General features: G+C 32.9%; 3 protein-coding genes across 3 annotated transcripts in view; 1 reads left to right on the top strand and 2 right to left on the bottom strand.

Moving 5' to 3' along the window:
• Positions 1 to 11765, bottom strand: part of LOC124532251 (pre-mRNA-processing factor 17) — a 41098-nt gene extending 29333 nt beyond the window's left edge. The window contains exons 1-10 of the mRNA XM_047107037.1: positions 11447 to 11765; positions 11096 to 11369; positions 10418 to 10577; positions 9900 to 10015; positions 9651 to 9754; positions 8817 to 8924; positions 7842 to 7950; positions 6923 to 7077; positions 4892 to 5025; positions 4091 to 4312 (exon numbers count right to left, since the gene is read on the bottom strand). Of these exons, the coding sequence (XP_046962993.1) occupies positions 4091 to 4312; positions 4892 to 5025; positions 6923 to 7077; positions 7842 to 7950; positions 8817 to 8924; positions 9651 to 9754; positions 9900 to 10015; positions 10418 to 10577; positions 11096 to 11369; positions 11447 to 11620 (1556 nt within the window). The 5' untranslated portion in view covers positions 11621 to 11765. The remainder of the gene's footprint in view (positions 1 to 4090; positions 4313 to 4891; positions 5026 to 6922; positions 7078 to 7841; positions 7951 to 8816; positions 8925 to 9650; positions 9755 to 9899; positions 10016 to 10417; positions 10578 to 11095; positions 11370 to 11446) is intronic.
• A 229-nt stretch (positions 11766 to 11994) lies between these two features.
• On the top strand, positions 11995 to 14534 carry LOC124532507 (V-type proton ATPase subunit F). The gene is made up of 4 exons (XM_047107418.1): positions 11995 to 12154; positions 12322 to 12403; positions 12517 to 12722; positions 13860 to 14534. Exons 1-4 carry the CDS (start codon positions 12101 to 12103, stop codon positions 13890 to 13892), a joined length of 375 nt encoding a protein of 124 aa, XP_046963374.1. The 5' UTR covers positions 11995 to 12100; the 3' UTR covers positions 13893 to 14534.
• Positions 14518 to 22598, bottom strand: LOC124532506 (carbonic anhydrase 7). Its single transcript, XM_047107417.1, has 5 exons — positions 22469 to 22598; positions 17094 to 17297; positions 16426 to 16697; positions 15449 to 15679; positions 14518 to 14930 (listed from the first exon to the last, which is right to left on the bottom strand). Exons 1-5 carry the CDS (start codon positions 22512 to 22514, stop codon positions 14724 to 14726), a joined length of 960 nt encoding a protein of 319 aa, XP_046963373.1. The 5' UTR covers positions 22515 to 22598; the 3' UTR covers positions 14518 to 14723.
• Positions 22599 to 24309: the final 1711 nt, after the last annotated feature.

Raw genomic sequence — 24309 nt, 5'->3', positions numbered from 1 at the left:
ACTAAATAATAATCTACCCTAAAAATAAGCAGTAATAGTTCATATTGTGTATGCGTGTGTTCAAATGTATGGGACGAGGAAACAAGTACAGTAGTACACAAATTAGATGTAGCATCGGAAAATGCAATGGAATGAAATTCAAACCGATTACTGCCGATTTATCCAATAGAAATAGCTCCCTATCGCGCCATTCGACGCTATTCGTCGCTATAGATTTACGCGTCAGAGAAAGCAAATGCATGTAAATCCACGCGTCAAATTGACGAATATAGTAGTTCATATGATATTACAAGTTATTACGTTTGTGCAAAGATCATATTCGCATGAGAAATAAATATTGATAATTTGGGCTAGCGTACTCAATTCGGATGTGATCGGTTTTACGAATTTTGCCGATGCGACATCTAAGTTGTGTCGTACTATACAGGCAGACCTCGGACATACGGCATGTTAGGTTTTTCTAAATACGAGACGTAAATCGAAACGACGTAATTCGAGACATATTAGATTGCTTCGTTTTTTTTCTTGTTACATTGACCTCGAGACAATTAAATTTTGTTATTTATGCCGGAAATCGAAACAATTGACGTTTGAGGAATAGAGTCGAAACATTGTTCGACGTAAGTTGAAACAACGTAAGTATTACAATAGGGATATATAGGACACACATATTAGGTCCACATTCATACTAGCGGTATGAGGAACCTCAGAGTCAATACTGCTTACATTGCGAGAAGTCATTTTATCAGTCCTTCGGAAAAATGGCGAATAGAGAGCAAATGACTTCGACCAAGAAGATCCCATACTATAACCTAAAAATGGCTGTCTACTGTATAGACTACCTAGAACCGATGAAGGCATATAAAAAACCTTCCAATATCCAATTGTAATGCGAGCTGGTATTACATTTTTATATTATTAGTAATACGCAAACACACAAAAAACATTGTCAGAATACCACCCAAGATACAAGTTCCTAAGTAATTTATAATTACTTATCACAATAAGTATATAAATAAGTCATAACTGAAAAAACATTAACACATTTTAGAGGATATAACCTCTCGTCAAATTGAATTTCAGATGTACTGTTATCAGTAACTCCAAAACTGCACGATTCAATGACCCCCCGAATATTTTCCAAATCGCGTAATGACCTAAGTATATAGATTATTACTATTATCAAGGCGAAAGTTTGTATGTATGGATGTATGGATGTTTGTTACTCTTTCACGTAAAAACTACTGAATGGATTTGAATGAAACTTTAACACAATATAGCTTATACATCAGAATAACACATAGGCTACAATTTTTGAGGTTTCTAATGTGAGGTCGTAAAAAAACACATTTTTTGCGCTTACATTGCAAACGCTGACTGAATCCTACAAGATAGATCAAAACAATGTACTACAGTATTGTACAACTTAAAAAGGTCTACAAAAAAGTCTGTGATGGTATAAGTTTTATCTCTTAGGAATAACCCACAATAACCATTTTTTATCCTTTACTTTGTACGAGAAATAATGACTTATTTACGAAGCGATTTTAAGCGATTACTAGACTAGACGGGACGAACCTGAAGTCCACGCGAACGAAGTCGCGGGCAAAAGCTAGTAGATTAAATATGTTTCATATTACCTTTGACTTTCGGTAACAAAAATGATAAAAGGAGACCATTCATTAATGCAATCACCTGATAGTTTATCGTAAGTCAGAGAGCACTCATTAAACGTTATGCATATTTAAACTTGCTTAACATTAACCTCTGTAGAAAGTTACAGAAACAATATCTTATCAAATTTACAAAATACGAATAACATTTATGTTTTGTTTTTATATTCTTATAGAGAAGGTTAAAACTTTATCCACCAAGTAACTCAACTGTAGGTAGGTTTCACTCCACTTCGATAAGATGGCAAATTTTTTGACAGCGAATTTAGCATGCATCGAGATGGTCCAGTGGTTAGAACGCGTGCATCTTAACCGATAATTGCGGGTTCAAACCCAGGCAGGCACCGCTGATTCATGTGCTTAATTTGTCTTTATAATTCATCTCGTGCTCAGCGGTGAAGGAAAACATCGTGAGGAAACCTGCATGTGACAAATTTCATAGAAATGCCACATGTGTATTCCACCAACCCTCATTGGAACAGCGCGGTGGAATATGTTCCAAACCTTCTCCTCAAAGTGGGAATTTACAGGCTGTTGTTGTTGTTGTGGTTGAATTTAGCATGTGAACTTTTAGGCATATGGAGTACCTATAAGGACTTTGTGACAAAAGGCTTTTAAAAAACCATTATGAATATATGACTACCATATACACACGAAAGGAAGAAACTACAAGAATTCCGAATAAATGGAATATGACCAAGAAAATTAAAACAATATAATTATCAGAAAATTAATACCACAATTGATATTAATTATTATTTAATTGAATTATCATGAGCTATATTTAACCTGAGTCATACCTATCTTATATACAAACGTATTCGTATAAGTAGTATCTTATTGTAATTAAAAGGATAACCTTGACTTATTTTTAATTATTATTATGTAATTAAGTGAAAATTATTGTTAAATAATTCATTATTTTCAAAGGCTTTTATCTTTTAGATTATGACCTCCAAGCCAATTTAAATATATAATTTTACTAATTGTTTTGTAAAGTGTAATTATAATAATAAAACACAGTCAGTAAGTGTAACTGTTCCATATTTACTCCCGCTGTGATTGAGGTGTGTGAAACACAAACGCATCTTAGTATTAACTAACTCAAACTGTGTACCAAGACAAAAAGGTATTTAAACCCAGAACCTCAGGATCTATCGTTATATGACGTATCAGTAGTCTTCACCTGCGACTTGCACCGCGTTTTATGTGTTAATTGATAGGCTTAAGCCTACGACCTTCTTTGGAGTTAAAATTGCTTCATACAAAATTTCATTAGTTTTGGATGTTACAATGATGAAGTTCATCACCCATGACCATTCCTTTAGGTTTTTGGTGTGCGAAACACAAAACAGCATTACTCAAATTCAAGGCAATTAATTAACCTACACTATATTAAAATTTAATAAGGCGAAAAAATATATTTACAATGGTCTCTTTTTAATTGTATAATTATTACAATTGTATTTTAAAAATATCTTTTTTAAACAAAAAAAATATGCCCAAACTGTACAGGATGTGAATTAAGGAAATTAAACACTTAAAACAATATAAGTTTTAAAACAACTTGGAAATAATTTCGATTGCGAGTGCTCTAAAAAGTTAGCACGCTATGATGACTGCTATCCATATAAGAAATAGATATATGGAATATATAAATCTCAGGTTTGTTTAAATAAACTTAAAAAATGCTAATAGGTATGCTATATAATGCCTTACTCTTAAGTAAATTATAATTATTATAGGCTGTTCCTTTACTGACATCTACTTTAGAAAAAATATCATCATCATCCCCCATTCTAAGAATAAAATATATAATCCGGTCAGCGGTTAGGCGTTATCCACTAACATTCACTCATTCAAACATTGGTGTTAAGGAATGAATGAATGAATAATGCTTTTTACTATGTAAAAGCCCTTTTCCAAGTATTACAAGATAACAAACTGAGTAATGCCATTCGAATTTTGAATATCATCGTATCGCCTTTATTATAATACTGGTTGCTCTGCATGATTTCATACTTTTTTTAACCGAACATCTGGGACTACCCCGCGCTGCGAACCTAGTATATACAGATTCTTCGCATATCATACATGAACCTAAGTTTGACAAAAAATAGAAAGTTAAATATTATCGAATTTAATAGAATCAATGTCAATCAAGATTGTTACCCAGTATAATAGTATAAAATTTCCTCTTCGGCCAGTATACAAATCCCGTTTGTAAATGGAACGAATGGTTATACATGTGGGCGTGAGTGCGTGCGGACACATTTGTCTCAGTGTTCGTGTGTGCGTGCGGGCACATTTGTCTCAGTGTTCGTGTGTGCGTGTTTGAACGGTCGCGTTAGTATGTGATAGTGTGAGTGAGTGTAGATTGCGTGTGCGTGTGCGTGTGCGTGTGTGCGTGCGCTCACCTCATGTCGGGCGAGAAGTCTGGCGCGCAGGCGTATCCGGCCACCATGTGCCCGGTGAAGGTCTTGCGGCGGTTGAGCTTGAAGCGGTTGAGCGCGCTGAAAACGACGATCTTGTTGTCCATGGACTGGCACGCCAGCCACTTGGCGTTGGGCGCGGCCGCCACGGCCGGCAGCGAGTGCATCGACGGGTCCGCGATGTACTTCATGTCCACGGGGATGTCCCTGCACACCACCGGGGGATTATGTTACTTGTATGCCGATCTAACATTCACTATTAAATTCTGATACTAAGTAAAATCCGCGATGTTGACTCCGTAGTCAATAGTGACAGGTTATTTTGTGTGAAGGAATTATCTATTGCAATCTGGGGTTAAGAAGTCGGTATTAGCAGCCTCACACTGTAGATACCGTATCATGCACGTGAACTCTCTTCGTGTAAGAAACCATTTTTTTACGTCATAGGTAGGCGAACTTGCAAATGGGGCACCTAATGATAAGTCGTCAAGAATGCCAATATACATTGGTACTGGTGGTGGTATTGTAAGAAATGATAACAATTCCACTGAATACCAATATGCCAACATTGGGAACTAGATGTTATGTCCGTTGTACTTGTAGTTCAAACTTCACTTTGAAAGAAAAATGAGCCTGTGAACATAATAAGAAATTAAGTATTGCCGTTAAGCATAAGAATGAGTGTGCCTAGCATGCCATCTGTCTGTCTACCTATCCAGATGGACAGTAAGTAACGTAGATAATATACAACCAGAGTATAATATAGAGTATCTAAGCTGGCCGTACCACTCCCACACGCGCAGACTCTTGTCGTCGGAGGTGGTGACGAAGCGGCGGTTGTCGTCCACGAAGGTGATGGTGTTGACGGCGCCCAGGTGGCGGTCGTACTCCTGCACTATCTCGCCGGTGCGGGTGTCCCACTGCAAACGGACACTTATATAGGTTGGCTGGTAGAGAATGCAGTAGCATTAAGCCCACCTTTTGTTAATACTTTTGTATTATACACTAAAGCATTAAAATAAATAAATAAATAAATAAATAAATAAATAAATAAATAAATAAATAAATAAATAAATAAATAAATAAATAAATAAATAAATAAATAAATAAGTAAATAAATAAATAAATAAATAAATAAATAAATAAAAACTAGTTGCTTTGTCGACTTCGTACTATATTAGCAGCTCTTATTACGGAGGGTAATTAAAGAAATAATCAAATCAGTAAAGAACTTTATTCAAATAGACTTTTACGAGCACTTTTGAATCGTCATTTTACAATTAAGTGAAGCTACCACCGGTTCGGAAAGTAGATTCTACCGAGAAGAAGCGGCAAGAAACTCAGTAGTTACTCTTTTTTAATATTTAAAAATACAAAGTCATGGTAGTTAAATACAATAATTTAAATTAATCTATCCTACGTGGAAGTATATATAATACAACAACAACAATAACAGCCTGTAAATTTCCCACAGCTGGGCTAAAGGCCTCCTCTCCCTTTGAGAAGAAGGTTCGAGACATATTCAAACACGCTGTTCCAATGCGGATTAATGGAATACACATGTGGCAGAATTTGTATGAAATTAGACACATGCCTTTCCTCACGGAGTGGAGCCGAGATGGCCCAGTGGTTAGAACTCGTGCATCTTAACCGATGATTTCGGGTTCAAACCCAGGCAAGGACCAATATATATATATGTGCTTAATTTGTGTTTATAATTCATCTTGTGCTCGGCGGTAAAGGAAAACATCGTGAGGAAACCTGCATGTGTCTAATTTCATTGAAATTCTGACACATGTGCATTCTACCAACCCGCATTGGAACAGCGTGGTGGAATATGTTCCAAGCCCTCTCCTTAATGAGAGAGGCGGCCATTAGCCCAGCAGTGGGAAATTTACAGGTTGTTAATTACTTTCCTCACGACGTTTTCCTTCACCGCCGAGCATGAGATGAATTATAAACACAAATTAAGCACATGGAAATTCAGTGGCGCTTGTCCCCGATCATATTTACGTAACACGAGCTCTCATTACTGGGCCAAGTCATCTCAGACGAAGAGTGAATTTTCTTAGTGGTAGGGCTTTGTGCAAACCCGTCTGGGTAAGTACCACACACTCATCATATATTCTACCGTCAAACAACAGTACTCAGTATTGTTGTGTTCCGGTTTGAAGGGTGAGCGAGCCAGTGTAACTACAGGCACAAGGGACATAACATCTTAGTTGCCAAGGTTGGTGGCGCATTGACGATGTAAGGAATAGTTAATATTTCTTACAGCGTCATTGTCTATGGGTGATGGTGACTACTTACCATCAGGGGGCCCATATGCTGGTCCGTCAACCTATACCATAAAAAAGCTACTTTAGTGTAATATATACTTACACATGTGAAGAGTTCGCTTATTAGAGAAAAAACAAAAGCTAAAGACGCGGTAAAACGAGTGTTAGCGCTGAAATGGAAATGGGCAGGTCACATTCAATGAACGTCAGATGACAGGTGGTCAAAAACAGTAACAAATTGGTATCCTATTGATAAAAAAAGGAGGAAAGGAAGACCACCTCAGAGATGGATCGACGATATAGTAGGAATAGCTGGAAATCTATGGACTAGACTGGCAAAAGATAGAAACATCTGGAACAGTTTGGAGGAGGCTTTTACCGCAAAAAGCGGCCCTTACACTTAATAATATTAACCTTAGATTAAGCACAAATACTAACAATACTAACAAATAAATAAGTACATAACTATTTCCAATTAATATATGTATATCAAAATTGTAAGGGAGAAAAATTATATATATTATATATATATACTCACACATATAATCTTCTTGTCGGACGTGCCAGCAACGAACAGATGCTGCTTGTCCTCGTCCGGGTTGAACTTGGCGCAGTACGGGACCTTGCGCGACGTGAAACGCGACACGCACTCGCCCGTCTCCGTGTCCCACAGCTTTATGTAGCGGTCGTACGCTGCGGACGCACACACACGCGTGAGAAAACACACAGACAACAATCACCCTTATCACAATCACATAAAGTCGACTTTTGTTTGTCTTCATTTATTAAATAGAAGTTTCAATAAGGAGGTTATATATTCACAGTTACACAAACAGAATATAATCAATTTAAAAAAAATAATAAATTACAGTAACAACAACAACAACAGCCTGTAAATTCCCACTGCTGGGCTAAAGGCCTCCTCTCCTTTTGAGGAGAAGGTTTGGAACATATTCCACCACGCTGTTCCACTGCGGTTTGGTGGAATACACGTGTGGTAGAATTTTTATGAAATTTGTCACATGCAGTTTTCCTCAAGATGTTTTCCTTCACCGCTGACCACAAGATGAATTATAAAGACAAATTAAGCACATGAATCAGCGATGCCTGCCTGGGTTTGAACCCGCAATCATCGGTTAAGATGCACGTTCTAACCACTGGGCCATCTCGACTCGTAATATGTATATATAAAAAAAAATTGAAATGATGTAACATTAAACATAAATTATATACTTAACATTAAATATTTATAACTATAACTATTAAACTAATAACTCTGTCAACCGATCATTATTTAAAATCAAGATAGCCTAGCGGCAGCTTTTCTTACACAACGCGAAAAATACCGTGTCAAATTAAATTCTGTTACCGTATATCTATTAAAACATACAATACCGTCTTTCCTCTACACTCCGCCATTTTTTTTTTATATTAAAACGTAATCAAAGACAACTTACCCGCAGATAAGAACCGGTCGCCCGAATTATTGAAATTAATATCTCTAACGGCCTGCCTGTGCCCGAAGTACGTTCGTATACAGCGACGCTCTCCGTAGACCTCCCAGATCTAGGCAAAATAGTTTTTTTTAAAAAAAGTGTTTCTTGAGTATTGCACAATTAGTAGTCAAAATTAAATTAAATCATTTTGCATAATTACATAGTAATTTTCTGCAAGCAAACATTCTTTTACAATTATTTTTTAAATATGCTTGGTACTTCTATATTATATTAAGAAATTAGGCTCAAAAAAGGCCACTTGATGGCAAATCGCCTATTTGCGATTGATAAAAACAGAATTTTACAGTTGACTCAAAAATCTACCGAAAAGCATTTAAAGGATAGGTTAGTTTCTCACAAAAATGCATCATATCAATGCATGGCAATAAAGTAACCATTTTTTGCCGGTATTTCTCGGCAGACTCTACTTTCCGAACCAATGGTGCCTTCACTTAATATACTTGTTAAATGACGATTCAAAAGTGCTTGTAAAATCCTAGTTGAATAAAGTATGTTTTGATATATTTTTTTGAGCGTATAAAAGTCAACTAGGGGAGGGAGGTTAATAAGTGGAGAGAGGTCAACTAGGGGAGAGAGGTTAATAAGTGGAGACAGGTTTAATGGTGGCATATACTTGTTAAATGACGATTCAAAAGTGCTTGTAAAATCCTACTTGAATAAAGTATATCTTGATTTTTTTTTTGAGTTGATATAAGTCAACTAGGGGAGAGAGGTTAATAAGTGGAGATAGGTCAACTAGGGGAGAGAGGTTAATAAGTCGAGATAGGTCAACTAGGGGAGGGAGGTTAATAAGTGGAGATAGGTCAACTAGGGGAGAGAGGTTAATAAGTGGAGATAGGTCAAATAGGGGAGAGAGGTTAATAAGGGGAGATAGGTCAACTAGGGGAGAGAGGTTAATAAGTGCATATAGGTTACCTTGACGCGGCAGTCCATGCCGGCGGACAGCATGAGGTGCGCCGTGCGCGGCGACCAGCGCACCGCGCACACGCCCTTGCTGTGGCCGCGCCACGTGAACACGTGCGCCTGCAACGAGACCACTGTACTACACGCACGCACACACGCACACACGCATGCAACGCACACTTCAAGAACATATGTATCTAATATTTTTATTATTTTTTTCTATATATCTATATTGTTATTTTTTAATTGGCGGAATGGCAAATGGGCTACTTGGTGGTAAGTGGTCATCACCACCTATTGCATTGTAAGTAATATCAATCATTTCGTACATCGTCATTTGAATATTTTTAATTATTCTTACTTCCAATATCTTAATCACATCTTCTAATTAATTAATTAATTAATTGACTGCTTAATCGTCTAACAAGTATCTAGAACACATATGAATTACTAAGCAATAACTTAAATATTTAGACTTTTTGCAGCATACAGCAATCATACAAGTGTCTTTATATTACAATTTAAAGACTTTAAATCAAAAATCATACTGACTAATCTTAATTTTATTCAATGTAATTTAATCTGTTATTATACGAATAGTTTTCATAATATCGTAATCATTATCATTGCAAAAAAAAACTATTGTACGAAACAAATTCTAAACAAACAATAATAAATACCATACCCATTTAAAGGGTTGAAGGCCATTGCCTATGAATAAAATACATAATTAATATACATATTACATTTCGCCCATTAAATATCTGCACACAAAGTAAAAAATCAAATATTATACTTTAATATACGTACAACTATATGAAATTTGAACAACAACTGAAATCTTACTTTCGGCAGGAAACACTTGTCCGGTGGTGTATCACTTCGTAAATGAGTCTCACTCCTAGGTACCTCAATCCACGATCGTCCTTGGTAGTCTGTCGCTTTGTCAACTGGAAACATTAAATCATAAATTAAATAAAGTTACTTTATCTCCTTAATCCAGACTGTATGTAATTTATCCAGGGTCTGTACCTATTAAGTGCCATTTTATGACCATTAGGTTATTAGATTAGATATAAGATAAAGGACACTTACTGTGGAATATAGATTTCTCTTCCAAAGGTTTATCATCGTCAACCTTGCCTTTCTTCTGTCTCTTTGCAAGGATTTCTTCAAGTTCTTTCGCATCATCTCCTTCTGGTTTCATTATTCTGGAATTCACAGACAACAGAACAATTATTATAAATGAATTCACTATAAAATGTTGAAGTTCACAAAAATAATTATTAAATAAACATTCAAGATCATTATGAAATACAAATTTTTAAATTTATCTATTGATATGCAAAATCAAAAACTTTTTAATAATAATAATTTAATTTATACAAAATGGTACCAGTATATAATTTTCTATAATAAATACTTTCTATAAATGTTATTTTAAAAGCTATATAGCTTTTAAAATAACTTGGTGACATTTATATAATAATTTCACTAGTTGACAAATGCACAAAACTATACACCCTTAAAAAAAATACAACCTTTTTTCAGTTAAATTGTAAAACTCATAGCCATCATAATCATTTTATGGTTATTAAAAAAAAAACTCTTACCTCTGTTCACCTTCATACCCTCCCCAAGGCCCGAGGAAACCTGTCACATCTTCAGGATTGTCATTTTTGTTTCTTTTCTTTTTATCTAAGGGTCTCTTCTTTATGGTCTCAAAGACAGTTTTACCAGATGCCTCTTCAGGTGGAGCTACCATCTCTGATACTGAAATATGCATATATGTATTTGTATTATAGATATTAAGAAAAATTTAAGTACTTTTTGAAGATAGTTCCTTTTTTAAATGCCAATTTTGTGCTATAATTATAATATTGTATCCTTTAAGTTAATTCAAGTTTAACTGATTGAAATTATTTTATTTTAATACTATAGTTTTGGCACTAAATATTAATTGAAGGGGTATCAAGCAGAGAGATACTAAGCCAATTTTGAGGCATTAGTAGAAGTCCTCCTATTCTAATCTTATTCTTAAATATGTTTATAATTAATAATTATCCAATCTTATTAAATATTGTTTTATAATATTTTATTGCTTTGTCTCATAAACTATAACTATAACAGACATATTAAATTAAGATTATTATTAATAATACAAAATGATATATGATACATATGCATGACTCTCTTCTATGTAAAAAGACAAATATATATTCTGTATCTTAAATGTTTTGTTAAAAAATTTCTCACATGTCAATCAGCAATTATGAAATGAATTAACATACCAACAATGGATTCTCCTTTCTCATCCACAATAGGCTCTGTGGATGGATCCACAGCATAACCATAACTGGTAAATGTCCGTCTTTGGTTCTCAAATTGAAATTCACTTATGTGTGCTTTTTCTACATAGCCAGATAGAATGTTTCTCGTTGCTTTCATTTGTTGTGTCTGAAATGGATTTTCGGGACCATATGTGGGAGCATACAATTCCTCATATTTGGGATTATGTGTTAACTCTTGATTGTTATGTAGAAGGACTCTTGTGTCTTCATTGAGCTAGAAACAATAAAGTATATGTAAAATCATATTGTTTGAAGACGTAAAAATAAAACAGTAACTTTTGCTTAGGATACCGTAGGTACGACTGCAGGGGCTGCGCATATTTGCATCTTTTTAGCAATAGATAAATCTGGAGCAACAGGTTTTAAATGTGTCAACAGTGTCTCGTTGCTATGTTTTTGATTTGTTTCTGTATCATTGTCTGATTCATCTTCCGAACTACTTCCATAGTGTTTTATATTTAACATTATTTAATAACAAGTTGTAATACACCAACTTAAGAAAACTACGCTATTGCTTTATTTTTATTCCCTAATAAATTTTGTAAGCACATTAGAAATAATATAATTGGCAATAACAATTCACAAACACACTACAAGTTCACAATGATGCTTTGGCAGGTGACAGATTGACTTTGACAATAAACGTTATAGTGTTGGCCGTTGTAATTACTTAAAAGATAAAGTAAAGAAAATAATAATACCCAAACTTGCCCCAAATATTTCATGCTAATGCTTCTAATTTATAACAGAAATATGTAAATAAATGTAATGCTTAGAGCGACAAATATTTACTTTGCCGTTATATTAATAATTTTTTTTCTTAAGATTTCATTAATTCTCAGGATGACAACCTTACAGAAAAAATCTATAGTCAGGTGACGAGTTCTTGTGACAGCTTCCATTTCAAGAAAATTTCGCCTAAAATCCTCAAAAAAATATACAAAAATGGCTCTCCAGGCTGCAGTAAAAGGGAAACTGATTAGTGTAATAGGAGATGAAGTAAGTAATTATATATTTCATATATTATCATTCCTTTTGTCGCTCCCAAAATAAATATTATTGCAGTTTAGTTTTTATAAGTACATAATAACGATTTCAAATAGTACACACACATATATTTGTATGTTTTTTTTTATATATATATATGAATTGTTTAACGATTTCAGGACACTTGTGTCGGATTTCTCCTCGGTGGGATTGGCGAAATCAACAAGAACAGACATCCAAATTTCATGGTAGTTGACAAAAGTAAGTTTTTATGCTTAATCCTTAGAATAAAAAAGGGAAATGTTTTTACTTCATTTTATATACACTTGTTACCTTTTAAAATACCTACTATATTCTGCTTTAATCTTTCACAGATACTCCGGTAAGTGAAGTTGAAGAATGTTTCAAGAGATTTGTTAAACGTGATGATATTGACATAATCCTGATCAACCAAAACATTGCTGAAATGATCCGGCATGCGATCGACTCACACACCGCTCCAGTCCCAGCAGTATTAGAGATTCCATCAAAGGACCACCCCTACGATGCTTCCAAAGATTCCATTCTCCGTCGTGCTAAGGTATTCAGTTTTATAGATTTTGTCTACATTAAAATAATTACTTTATTAATCTTGCTGTAAATATAAGTTAATTTTTTATTTCATTTGAGTTATCGAATAAAATCAGAGCTAAAATTATTTTTTTAATTTGCCATGTACTCCATGAGTATTAAATAATTTATTATAGTAAAATATTATACATATTTATATTTAAATTATAATGAAAAAAGATTTTATTTGACCAGAAAATCTCCCAACATTATGATCTAGTTTGCCATCTTCTACTTGTCCATTTGATAGTATCGGATTCCTAGGCAATTGGAAAAACAAGGTTAGGACTAGGAATCATTAGCATTTTTAATTTGTAAGCCCCAAGAAATATTCTCATCTGGTGACATATAGTTTTAAATATTTATCTTTAATTACATATATAAATATGAATTAATAAATAAAAAGTGACTGTAAAAATCTTAACTGCATAGAATAGTAGCAAGAACGCTAGTTATTATACATAATACTAGTAGTTGCTTGTGGCTTCACACAGTTTAGGGTGTTGGTTGACATGTGTTAGGCAAAAAAGTAGCCTATGTCCTTTGTCGGAGTTCAAGTTTGCTTAATACCAAATTTCATCTGATGTGGCTCAACGGTTTGGTCGTGTAAAAGTGACGTACCAACAAAATTTACTTTTACATTTATAATATTAAATTATATAGATAGCTATCTGCTATAGTACGAAACAACTTAGATGTCGCATCGGCAAAATTCGTAAAACCGATCACATCCAAATTGAGTTCGCTATCCCAAATTATCAATATTTATTTCTCATGCGAATATGATCTTTATACAAACATAATAACTTGTAATATCATATGACCTAATATATTCGTCAATTTGACGCGTCGATTTACATGCACTTGCTTTCTCTGACGGGTGAATCTATAGCGACGAATAGCGTCGAATGGCGCGACAGGGAGCTATTTTTATTGGTTGTGTAAATCGGCAGTAATCGGTTTCATTTTCATTCCATTGCATTTTCCGATGCTACATCTAATTTGTGTCGTACTATACTTACTTTCTAAAATTTAAATTGTAATATAATTTTTTAAATAAGATATCATTATCTTATTAATAAACATAATGTATTTATTTTGTTTTCAGGGCATGTTCAACCCAGAAGACCTGGTACGCTAAAATAATTTTTAAAATAATGCATGAGTTTTTGTCTGACTGCAACAGACTGGCAGTTGTATATATGCCAATTACGAAGAAAAGTAACTAACAAATTAATTATGATATGGATTTTGCATTTAGTCATTTTCAGTGTGCATTTTTTGACAGTTTAAAATAACATTCCGCACAGATAATAAATTATACTTTTATCCTGTTAAACTTGTGTGATAAACCATTTATAAAGATAAAAAAATATATTAATAAATTATTAGTTCAATAAATAAAAAAAATGTATAAATAGATTGTTGAAGTTGTATTATAATATATCACAATAAATATTTGTTTTATTTACCCCCTATTAACATGACTGTGCATGTTAGTGTGTGTCAAATTGTGTTTGTTTTGTTTTTTGTTTTACAAAAGGTGAACTTTGATTTGAGGTAAGGCTTACTTGGTTTAACTATATATTTATGACACTGTTTTCATAGACTATTTATTTATCTTTCTTTTTTTCAGTCAACATTTGGTTCCGATAACTACGCAACATAGCTACTCACTTTTTAAAATGTAGTTTTAATATTTAAAAAACTATGTATTCTATTTATGTTTCTTATAATTTATATGCTTATTTAATAAAACAATTAAAAATGTTCTATAAATTTATTTACATGTATTATTAACAACTTACACTTAATAATACTATTCGCACACATACAATATTAAACAGTGCACACATATTAAACAGATAATAACAATTACTCGATATTATTTGGTGTTGATTGATTATCTATTACCCGTAGAGAGAACGAGAAGCGGTGAGTGGTTATTTAAAATTCCGATCACGTTGGGTCATTAATCATCGAATTCGGCGATGTCATTTTCAGTTTTCTTGTGACCAACCCAGTCCCATTTGGAGTAATGCAGTTTAGTTTTCTTGAATTTGGGATTTTTGGAAGTAATTCGAACGAAGACACGGCGACCAAAGAGTGGCTGTAACTGTCTGAAGTTGTCCACCAGAGGAAGGTTCAGGTTAGAGAGGAGACCACGGAAGTTATCCATCTGAAAAACAATACAATTTTTGTTTTGTATTAATATGTTTTCATTTCGTTAGAGTCGAGATGGCCCAGTGGTAAGAACGCGTGCTTCTTAACCGATGATTGCGGGTCCAAACTCAGGCAAGGACCGCTGATTTATGTGCTTAATTTGTCTTTATAATTCATCTCGTGCTCAGCGGTGATGGAAAACATCGTGAGAAAACCTGCATGTGACAAATTTCATAGAAATTCTGCCACATGTGTATTCCACTAACCCGCATTGGAACAGCGTGGTGGAATATGTTCCAAACCTTCTCCTCAAAAGGAAAGCCTTTAGCCTAGTAGTGGGAATTTACAGGCTGTTGTTGTATGTTTTCATTTGTCAATAGTTAACAGTAGTAATATTGGAGACAAGTTTCTTTGCAAACTAAATTTAAATTTTTTTTTTTTTAATTTTGATAATTCTCGACACATGGTTTAATTTCATTATTCTGTAAGTTAATAAATATTAGCTATAAATTATTAAAAGTTCAATGTTCTTACCTGGAATACAGAAATGGGTAGATAGTCAGAGAATACAACCCATGTAACAGCTTCAGCACAAGGAGGGGTGGTCAGAGAGCCCTTGTAGGTGTAGAAACGTTCACTATCAAGGCCTGAAAGGATGGAGGACAGGGAGAAGGTATGTGGTAGCTGCATAGTAGTGTTGTAATTTTCGATAGCTGACAGATTCTTTACAATTGGAGTGAGGAGCTTCGCGTCGAATTCGACAACCTGAAATAATATTATAAATTATTATTGTTTTGGTACTACTGTAGATATTGTTAATTTCATAACATCAACAAATCATTTGTTTTCTATGTTTTAGAATTTATTACAATTATGAAAATTTACAGCGCCTCGAAAAGTCACGCGATGTATTCGGTAATCGGTACATATTAAGTAGTAGTTTACGATAAAAACGCACACTACATACATATTTGATACTGTGAGCAGAAGCCGTTATTAAATTACCTTTGTGGTTTAAGACGTTTCAAAAAGGTAATACATGTATTTTAAGTGATGTCGTTAGATGAAGATGTAGTGATATAATATAGAAGTATAATATGTCAGACTTTAAATGGTGCTACGAACTTAGACCTTACTTTTTTTGTCCTCTGTCACTGCGATCCGTACACACCGCACACAAGATGGATAATACAAATTAAAAGGATCGTATGCACATTCAGGTTTCGTCGTTTCGGAATCCATGTGTTCGGTCATCGGTGTTGTGTTCATCGTTGTCACTTAGGACGCACATTGAAGGAAACGGCTAGAGCGTTTCTACCACGCTTTTTCAATGCGGCTTGGTGATATTTTTATTTGTCAAGATTTTATGACAAAATATTTTACTTTAACTAAGATAGTTCATGATTTTAAAATACATTTAATATATGATAACTATACATTCAATTCAATAGTGGGTTCATATTGTAGGAGTAGTGCATAAAGCAAAAAATTATGTGAATTGGTAAATTTACCTGGTAGAAGAAAGCTAATACACAAAGACCATCAGGGTGCTGGAGTGCTTCAGCCAAGCTCCTGTATTTCTTGTTCCTGTGGATAATGTGCATTTCAAGGGGAAGCCTCATATCGTTCAGAGTATGTTCTGAGCCTCGGTTGTTCTTATCGCCCCAGTGGAAATGCAGACCTTCGATTTCGTATTCATTGTCGAGTGGACCTCCGAAGATGTATGGAAGGCGAAAACCTTTCTTTTCTTCCTCAGACGAGTATTTCGGTATGGTTAGAGCCACTGGAAATTAAGTTATGCTTATAGTTATAACCTTACGTGTTCTCCGAAGATTCCAGGCCCGCTTAACGATTTCAATCCCCCATCGAGACAATTCGGGTAACAATTGTTTATCATGTATTTTAGTAAGAAAAAATGCACTGGTAACTTAAAACTAGTCACAACCTCATCTTAACCCAGTATACAGTTCAAAATATCAGGATGCCACGCGTTACCGGGCACCCCACCGATTACATTCATGATTTAGACTATCGATAAAATGATCGTAAAAGTCTTTTAAAAATCTTTTTTCGAGGGTGGTGTTTCCTTGCACAATGTGTTTACCCGTGCACTTGTTTTAATTTAAAGAAACTTTTAGAAAACCGAAAAAACATCACTAAATATTGCAAAACCATTTACCTGAATGTCCATTATTTGTGACGGTCAGAGGTCCTGGCAAGGGATTTTGGTAGCCAATCATTTCCATGGCCGGAATAGAAATGGGGATGGCCTGTCGTGCGGATATGGCAATGGGTGATTGCTGGCGACCACCACATGCTGGGTGCAGAACAGCCCAACGCCGTTGATCAGAAGCTCGGTAACCCCATCCGATGACGAAAGGCACTAGACAGTTGAATTGTTATATAAGTAATTATAATGATTTTTTTTTTTTTGACTTGATATCTGTAAAGGAGAATAGCAGTTTCCCATATCCACCAGATCAATCAGACACATGTGTGATAACAAGATGAAAATATATGCAATATATTACAGGAAAATCTGTATATTAATCCGAGATTGAGAAAAATAGGAACAATTTAACTAAATTAATTAAATTAAAACTAAATATAATATCATTTAAATATTAACGAATGTACAGTTAAATGATACACTTATTTTAGTACTTGTCAAAAATAATTCTGATACTATTGTGATATGCCATATCATTATAAATATTATATTAAGCGTGAATAATTTTGTTTAAAAACTCAACAGCGATTACACTAACAATAGACTACATACTTTATTGTCTTTGCAAATCTTCTCCGAAACGCTTTGCAAGGACATAAAATTTGAATTCAGCTACATTTCTGATTAAGTGTCTGCAATATATACCTACTGGCATTCTTCTAGGTACTTACTTATACTTTCAGACAACGATAACGTCTATGAAACATTATAACTATGTTCCGTATCATATCTTGATACTTGAAATTAGAAGAAATCCTTACTGTTTAAGTGATAAATTACCCACAAATCAATAGGTAATTAAAATTTAAATATATTCTCCCGAATTACTACGTGTCTTGATTAGGAATAGATCATTTATTAAGAAGTAAGTAACGATCTAAGACTAAAGCTTGATATGATATTCACACCACGAACCAAGGGTATTGCTGTGTTGTTGAAGACAAATTTATTACACTTCATTATGCTAACATAGCTTAAATTATTCGTGTAACGAGTTATGGCGTTTTTTTATGATGGCGCGCGGCTATTAATCAATCTGCCATTCGTATACGATAAAATTAAGCCGTTTACGATTGACGACAATTGCAAAATTTTTTGAATATTTTTGCAAGGAATATGAAGATAATTTGCCTATTGAAATAAATAGTTCTCTTTTTACATAGGATCTGATTGTGTTTATATTATTGACGTTAATTATGCTCAGAGTCGTCTAAAGGGTGCGAGGTTTGTACAAAACCTCGCGTTTTGGACGACACTTTGCCAGAGATGGATAAGTCTTGGATCATTAATGAGTTAATCATAAAACCTCATGGATGCGAACACAATTTTAACCCAGGCTGCTTACGCTCCTAGACATGACAGAAGGAATTGTATGCCATTTCTTAATATGTTAATACGACAGTATTTAATAGTTTTAAGTGTATTAGGCATTTTAATAAGTGATGGATTAGTTAGGTACTACACCTAACGGGTAAAGACTCGCTGGCACTTTATTTATTTAAAAAATCTCGATATGAGCCTGGAATCTGGAAGTTGGAAGTTTGTACACCCCCGTTCTTTGAAAAGCAAACGTTACTGCCGCTGAATTCATTCTGGTCTTTTCAGATTTGCCTTCACAACGGATTTCAAATGCGAAGCATTAGAGATCGCCTGTGCCTACATTTGTATTTATAATATTGTCCTACGTAGCCGACTAATCTCTCTTGGGATTGACCGCCACGCTGTGGGCGAAATCGGTTAGGACAACTTAATTATCACATCACGTTGATGATTTTCTATTACCAAGATGTCAAATGTTCTAAGATAGAGAATTCCAATGTGTTTCTTATGGACAATAATCATATGAACATATGGCCTATTTTTCTCTTGCAGAGGATTTTGGTGTGAAATTTGTTTCACGCCCTACCTATTACTTACCTATGCTTAGTTAATCTCATTGATAAAATTAATACAAGGTTTACATGGTTTCATGAAATATACATATTACGTTGCAAATGAAAAGTATGTTCAGAATAATGTGGACTTTTACTTTGACAGATATACGCGATGTTAAAAATTTAGGAACTTTGTGACAATGCCAATGCTATGAAATGGCTCAAAGTGTTCTTTAAAAAATGCAATAATTAGGTTATATAATATAAATTACACAATATAGGCGAGTGTGTGGTTCCTACATATCTAACTACGTGATAAACCACAAGTTGGAAATATATACATATAAAATACTGATAATAATAATGACATGCCCAGTTAATGATGGCCTCTTACGTATTAAAGCATCCTGGAATAATACAAGTCTACATAATTACACAGAGGTTTACATTTAATGTGAATGTAATTGTTTACAAATTGTAATATATTTTAATAAAATTATAGACATCACACACGGACCCATGTGGATTCAGCCAATCGTAAAGCAAAATATAGGCTTGGGTAGGTACTTGCTTCGTCTTGCTTACTTGGAATTTGAAAACGATCGTAGTCAGTAAAGGATTTACGAAAGAGCAAGGTGTATGTAACAGTAGGAATAACGGGAGTCCAGACCTAGAGCTCCTGTTGCTCTATGAAATTCATAGTTAAGATTTGTCAATATTACCCCTACAGCCTTGAATTTCAACGGTCTACCAGAAAGTATAGTTATATATAAATTGTATTCGCAGTGATTTATAGCATAAAAACAGTTTTTAATGTATTATGCCAGTGCCCATATTTCGATTCCGCTTTACAGATTTTTTTTTTGGCTATAAAATTTGAACCGCCTGTTCTGAATTTTGATTTTTATATATATTCGGACATCACTTTAGACGTTTTTACAAAATAATCTCATATAATATTATAAGGATTTGATGATGAGAGTAAGACATACATCGGAATTCTTAGAATAATTCAAGCAAATCGGGCTTTTTTATTGGTATGCCATTGAAGTCGGTAACTTTAAAGTATTCACAATTACTTATGTACACACATGTGCCTAATCCACCCACCTTTTATAATATTTTCAAAAATAATTAGTACTTGCTAGCTTGAACTACTTTTGATGTAAAACTAAAAATAGCTCGGTATTCAAAAGGACCGAAGTCATAGACAAGAGAATTATTAGCTAATTTGTAACGGTTTCAACAGTGGAAAATGAAAGCATCTACGCAATCAATATTTAATGTCAGCCTGAGATACAACGTAGTGCCTGAATTGGGTCTAACGAGATGAAAATTTACACAGAAAATGCATATAGAACAAAGATGAACATTAGGAAACGATTTATCATAATTCCTTTACTAAGGGAGTAAAAATGGGTGAATTTATAATGAAACGGGTAATTTCTAATGTATATAATGTTATGTAAGAGATACGAAAATTTATTGAAGCGTACTATTTATTAGGTTTCTTCTTTTCTTTTTTTAATTATTATCTAGGAGGGTGAAAACTTAGGATGGAAGTTCGTTATTTTTGAATACTATAGTATTCAAAAATATCGAAATTTGTCTTATGTTTATGAGTAAAACAAAGTAGTACCATATTTTTTTGAAAAAATTACAGACTAATTAATGACCTCCTCCTTTTTGAAGTTGGTTAAAAATTTGTCATCTCTTATGTTACCGTATAGCTCACCTTGTTTCATCATCGATTATTGGAGTTCAATTTATGACTAAAATATAATCGATTTTTTGGCAAATTAATTGCTTAGGAGATTCAAAAGATCTTTTTCTTTGTATACATAGCCTTTTAAATATTTAAATAATGGGAAATAGTGTTGGGGACATTTTTGTCTGCTGTCTGTATATGAGACGGGCGTTACAGCGCTTTTGAAAATTCATCCCATATAGGGATTAAATAAATTTTGCTTGTTTTTTTTGGAATTATTTCCTATACAATGTACATGGCTAATAATATTTAAAACTATATTCGTTTCCAGAGGACCTATGATATAAAAATTATACTTATCACATTAAAATGCGTGCATAATGTTATTATGTGAACCATTATTCAATATGTCAAAACAAATTCAAAATTAATATTATTTTCTAATAAAGAATTTCTCATTCTTTTGTCTTTTTTAAATCATAATCTTGCATGCGATATACAATTATCTATCATTTATCGACAAAAAACTTAAGCAAAACTATAATGATGAAATTATTCTGTTAACATATTTGTTGAATTCGCTTAGAAATTTCACGTAGACGTAAAATTATTCGATGTATAATTCGAAACAACCTCAACACGTTATCTCGATCAAAGATTAGTTCGTGACATTTATTGTATTACCGTTTATGAGTTATCGCTAACGATGGATGCAGTCAGATGTAATGTACAAATAAATTCGGCCTTTATAGATAATCTAACAATGATTTGAGGTCAGGTTTGCTGAAATTATTTTCACACATAATTGATTGTCCTCTTAGCGATAGCGTACGTAACACGATTCGCAAAGGCTAGAATAATTTAGACTTTATGCTAATTTACAAATGCATTTCGTAATAAATGCCCTAGTCAAATGCATTAACATGTGTATGTATGAAATTATAATTTTGTTCGGTGTTATTAGTATTGATTTATATATATACATATGTATACATATAATTCAAGGGATAAGTATTAATAGTTGAATACACTTTTTTTTTCTAATTAAGTAAGTCAAGGCTTAATTACTTTTAGGACAACTTATAATACCAACTAAATCAAAATATTTTAAATTAATTGATTAATAAATTAATTAGTTTTAATTTAATAATTAAATAATAACTTTTAAACGGTTTTAGAATAATCTTTTTTTACGGATTTAGTGACTGAAAACTTTCTCAGTAAAACCTTCATTTTGAGGTTTTCAAAATTGTAGCGACTCTAAGCATCCAAAGCATAAATACAGTATCCGATCACATAATCGTTCTTCATTTGCCTCATTGTTTTTTTTTATTTCGAATTGTTATTTTTGATGAAGAGATTTGTTATTTGTTTGTCGGATGTTTGTGCGATCCGATGTACGAAAGGAAGATACCACGTGTTTCAAATGTCTTTCTTGTATGCTTTGTTTTAACTCTATATTTTTATTTACACGCGATGTTTAAAGATTTTAAACTATGATAATTATTGATAGCATAATAATAGTAAAACCTTCAACATATCTGACTTAATGCACTAGTTAACGTTTTTGTTACATTAAAACGAAATATTAAAAAAAAAAAAACATTCAATGGAACAGATTAAATTTTTTTTTTTACTTAAAAAATTTTAAAATAAGAATCAATTAATATATTATAATGTCATATCATTATTGTTGTATTGTAATATATAATTTTTATTTTATAATAATTTTATTAACTTACCGTTTACCGCCAAAATAGCTAACGCAGTTGAAATTACCGAATTCATATTTCACTTTTTTTTAAATTGAATGCTTTATATAAGATTAAATACTTGATAGCTGATGCTTCCTTCCCCGCAGCTCGCGGTTTATATACTACACATACGCATCTTGTGCGCTGCGATTTCAATGGGCTAGCGCGTCATCCACGTGAGAACTAACCCTAAAATATGCATCTTAATTATTATTTTTGCACATTATCATTTTACTGAAATAATTTTTACTTGAAAATTTAAATAATAATGATTATTATCTCTTTTATTTACACTATTACTCCACTCTTTACCTTAACTTATTTTTTTTAAATTTCTACCAATAGCACTGCACAACAATTTAAAAAAAAATCCTCAGTATTTGTTTTACCAATTAAGTACATAATAAATATCTAATACCTTAATAGTCTACTGAAAATCTGCAAATACCTACATAGAGTAGGTCAAGTTTTATGTTACTTGCATTGTAAAGCAACACTGTACAACGATTTTTAGTAAATTGACATATTTAATACTTAGTAATACATAATGATCTAGAATTTAGATGACTGAGACGAGATCTAACATATGCTTTATATACTTAATTAAGAAAAAAAAAAATATCGCTAACAAAAGAAACCTTTTAAGCATCACACATTTCTGTATCTTATGCAGTTCTCGATACATATTTGTACAGTATGTTAAAATTTTATGCATCGTTTTATTTTGTTTAGGATAATTAATAGAAAATATATAAACATAATCGGAAATTTCAAAGCTATGTATAGAAACCTCATGAAATGTATGCCTTCCATTATTAAGGATAGATAGCCTGCGTATGGATGCGTGGATGCTTTAAAATAGGTACCGTAAATGTTATATTAAAATGAATTAATTGCAATTTTATTACAACAAGCTATATTTTTGTGATGTTTATATTAAAAATAAATATATTTGTTTAATTGGGGTGATAATATGCTTTTATTATACACTTCTCAGGTCCGAGATGTTAAATTCCAAACATATGATAGATTTTTGACTTCTATTTTGAATAAAGATTTTTGACTTTGATTACTTTAGAAAATACATAACATGGTATTTATAATAACTTTACAAATTTGGGGTATTCATCATTTTATGTTTATGAACATATGTCAATGTTTTTTTCTTCCGAACAAATATTCAAATCATTATAATAATACATAGACATTTATTGCTTACAACTCAAAATGTAATTTATATTAAAATATATATTAATGTAAGCACATAATATAGTAATTATTATGAAATATGAAAAGCTTCATATATCTTAGAGAAAGCGACTATCAAACTCTCAAAAATATTTTATTCTATTAATAAATTACTGTTGCAATTAATTCAATAACATTTAAGTGAATTATATTTTGTGTTGACTAAGTCGATCAGCTCAGAACTGCTTATTATATTCAATGCTGTAGTACTAAGGTCTCAAGGACCGCAGAATATTTCAGTTAAGAAAATAATCCCATAGCAATCGAGTGTTAAGTGAAGCCCAATGGGCTCTAGAACAAAGGATGATAGCAAAACACTCTGAGATGATATAAATTATTTGACCAATAGTCAAAACAGGCCCATTGATTAGAATCATAATAAATAATAAGCGACTGATTCGATATACTACATATATAAACATTATATTGTTCCTCGTTTAGCTTCTAGTTCGGTGTCTGACTATTCAATCGTTACGAAATTTAAACGTATTACATTTTAAGTTACGTAATTTGATATTGTAATATATTAAAATAAAACTTTGTAAAATACCGTAAGCAGTCCTATCTGAAAAATGAGTGAA

Source organism: Vanessa cardui, chromosome 9 (assembly GCF_905220365.1).
Source record: "Vanessa cardui chromosome 9, ilVanCard2.1, whole genome shotgun sequence".
In the NCBI taxonomy this organism is placed as follows: domain Eukaryota; kingdom Metazoa; phylum Arthropoda; class Insecta; order Lepidoptera; family Nymphalidae; genus Vanessa; species Vanessa cardui.
This window is presented reverse-complemented; position numbering and strand designations above follow the sequence as displayed.

Coding starts and splice junctions, on each gene's coding strand:
- LOC124532506 (XM_047107417.1), bottom strand. CDS start 22,514: ATGAATTCGGTAATTTCAACTGCGTTAGCTATTTTGGCGGTAAACG. Junction 16,698..17,093: donor CACAAATAATGGACATTCAG/GTAAATGGTTTT, acceptor CTTAATTTCCAG/TGGCTCTAACCATACCGAAA. Junction 15,680..16,425: donor TATTAGCTTTCTTCTACCAG/GTAAATTTACCA, acceptor ATATTATTTCAG/GTTGTCGAATTCGACGCGAA.
- LOC124532507 (XM_047107418.1), top strand. CDS start 12,101: ATGGCTCTCCAGGCTGCAGTAAAAGGGAAACTGATTAGTGTAATAGGA. Junction 12,155..12,321: donor TTAGTGTAATAGGAGATGAA/GTAAGTAATTAT, acceptor TAACGATTTCAG/GACACTTGTGTCGGATTTCT. Junction 12,404..12,516: donor TTTCATGGTAGTTGACAAAA/GTAAGTTTTTAT, acceptor AATCTTTCACAG/ATACTCCGGTAAGTGAAGTT.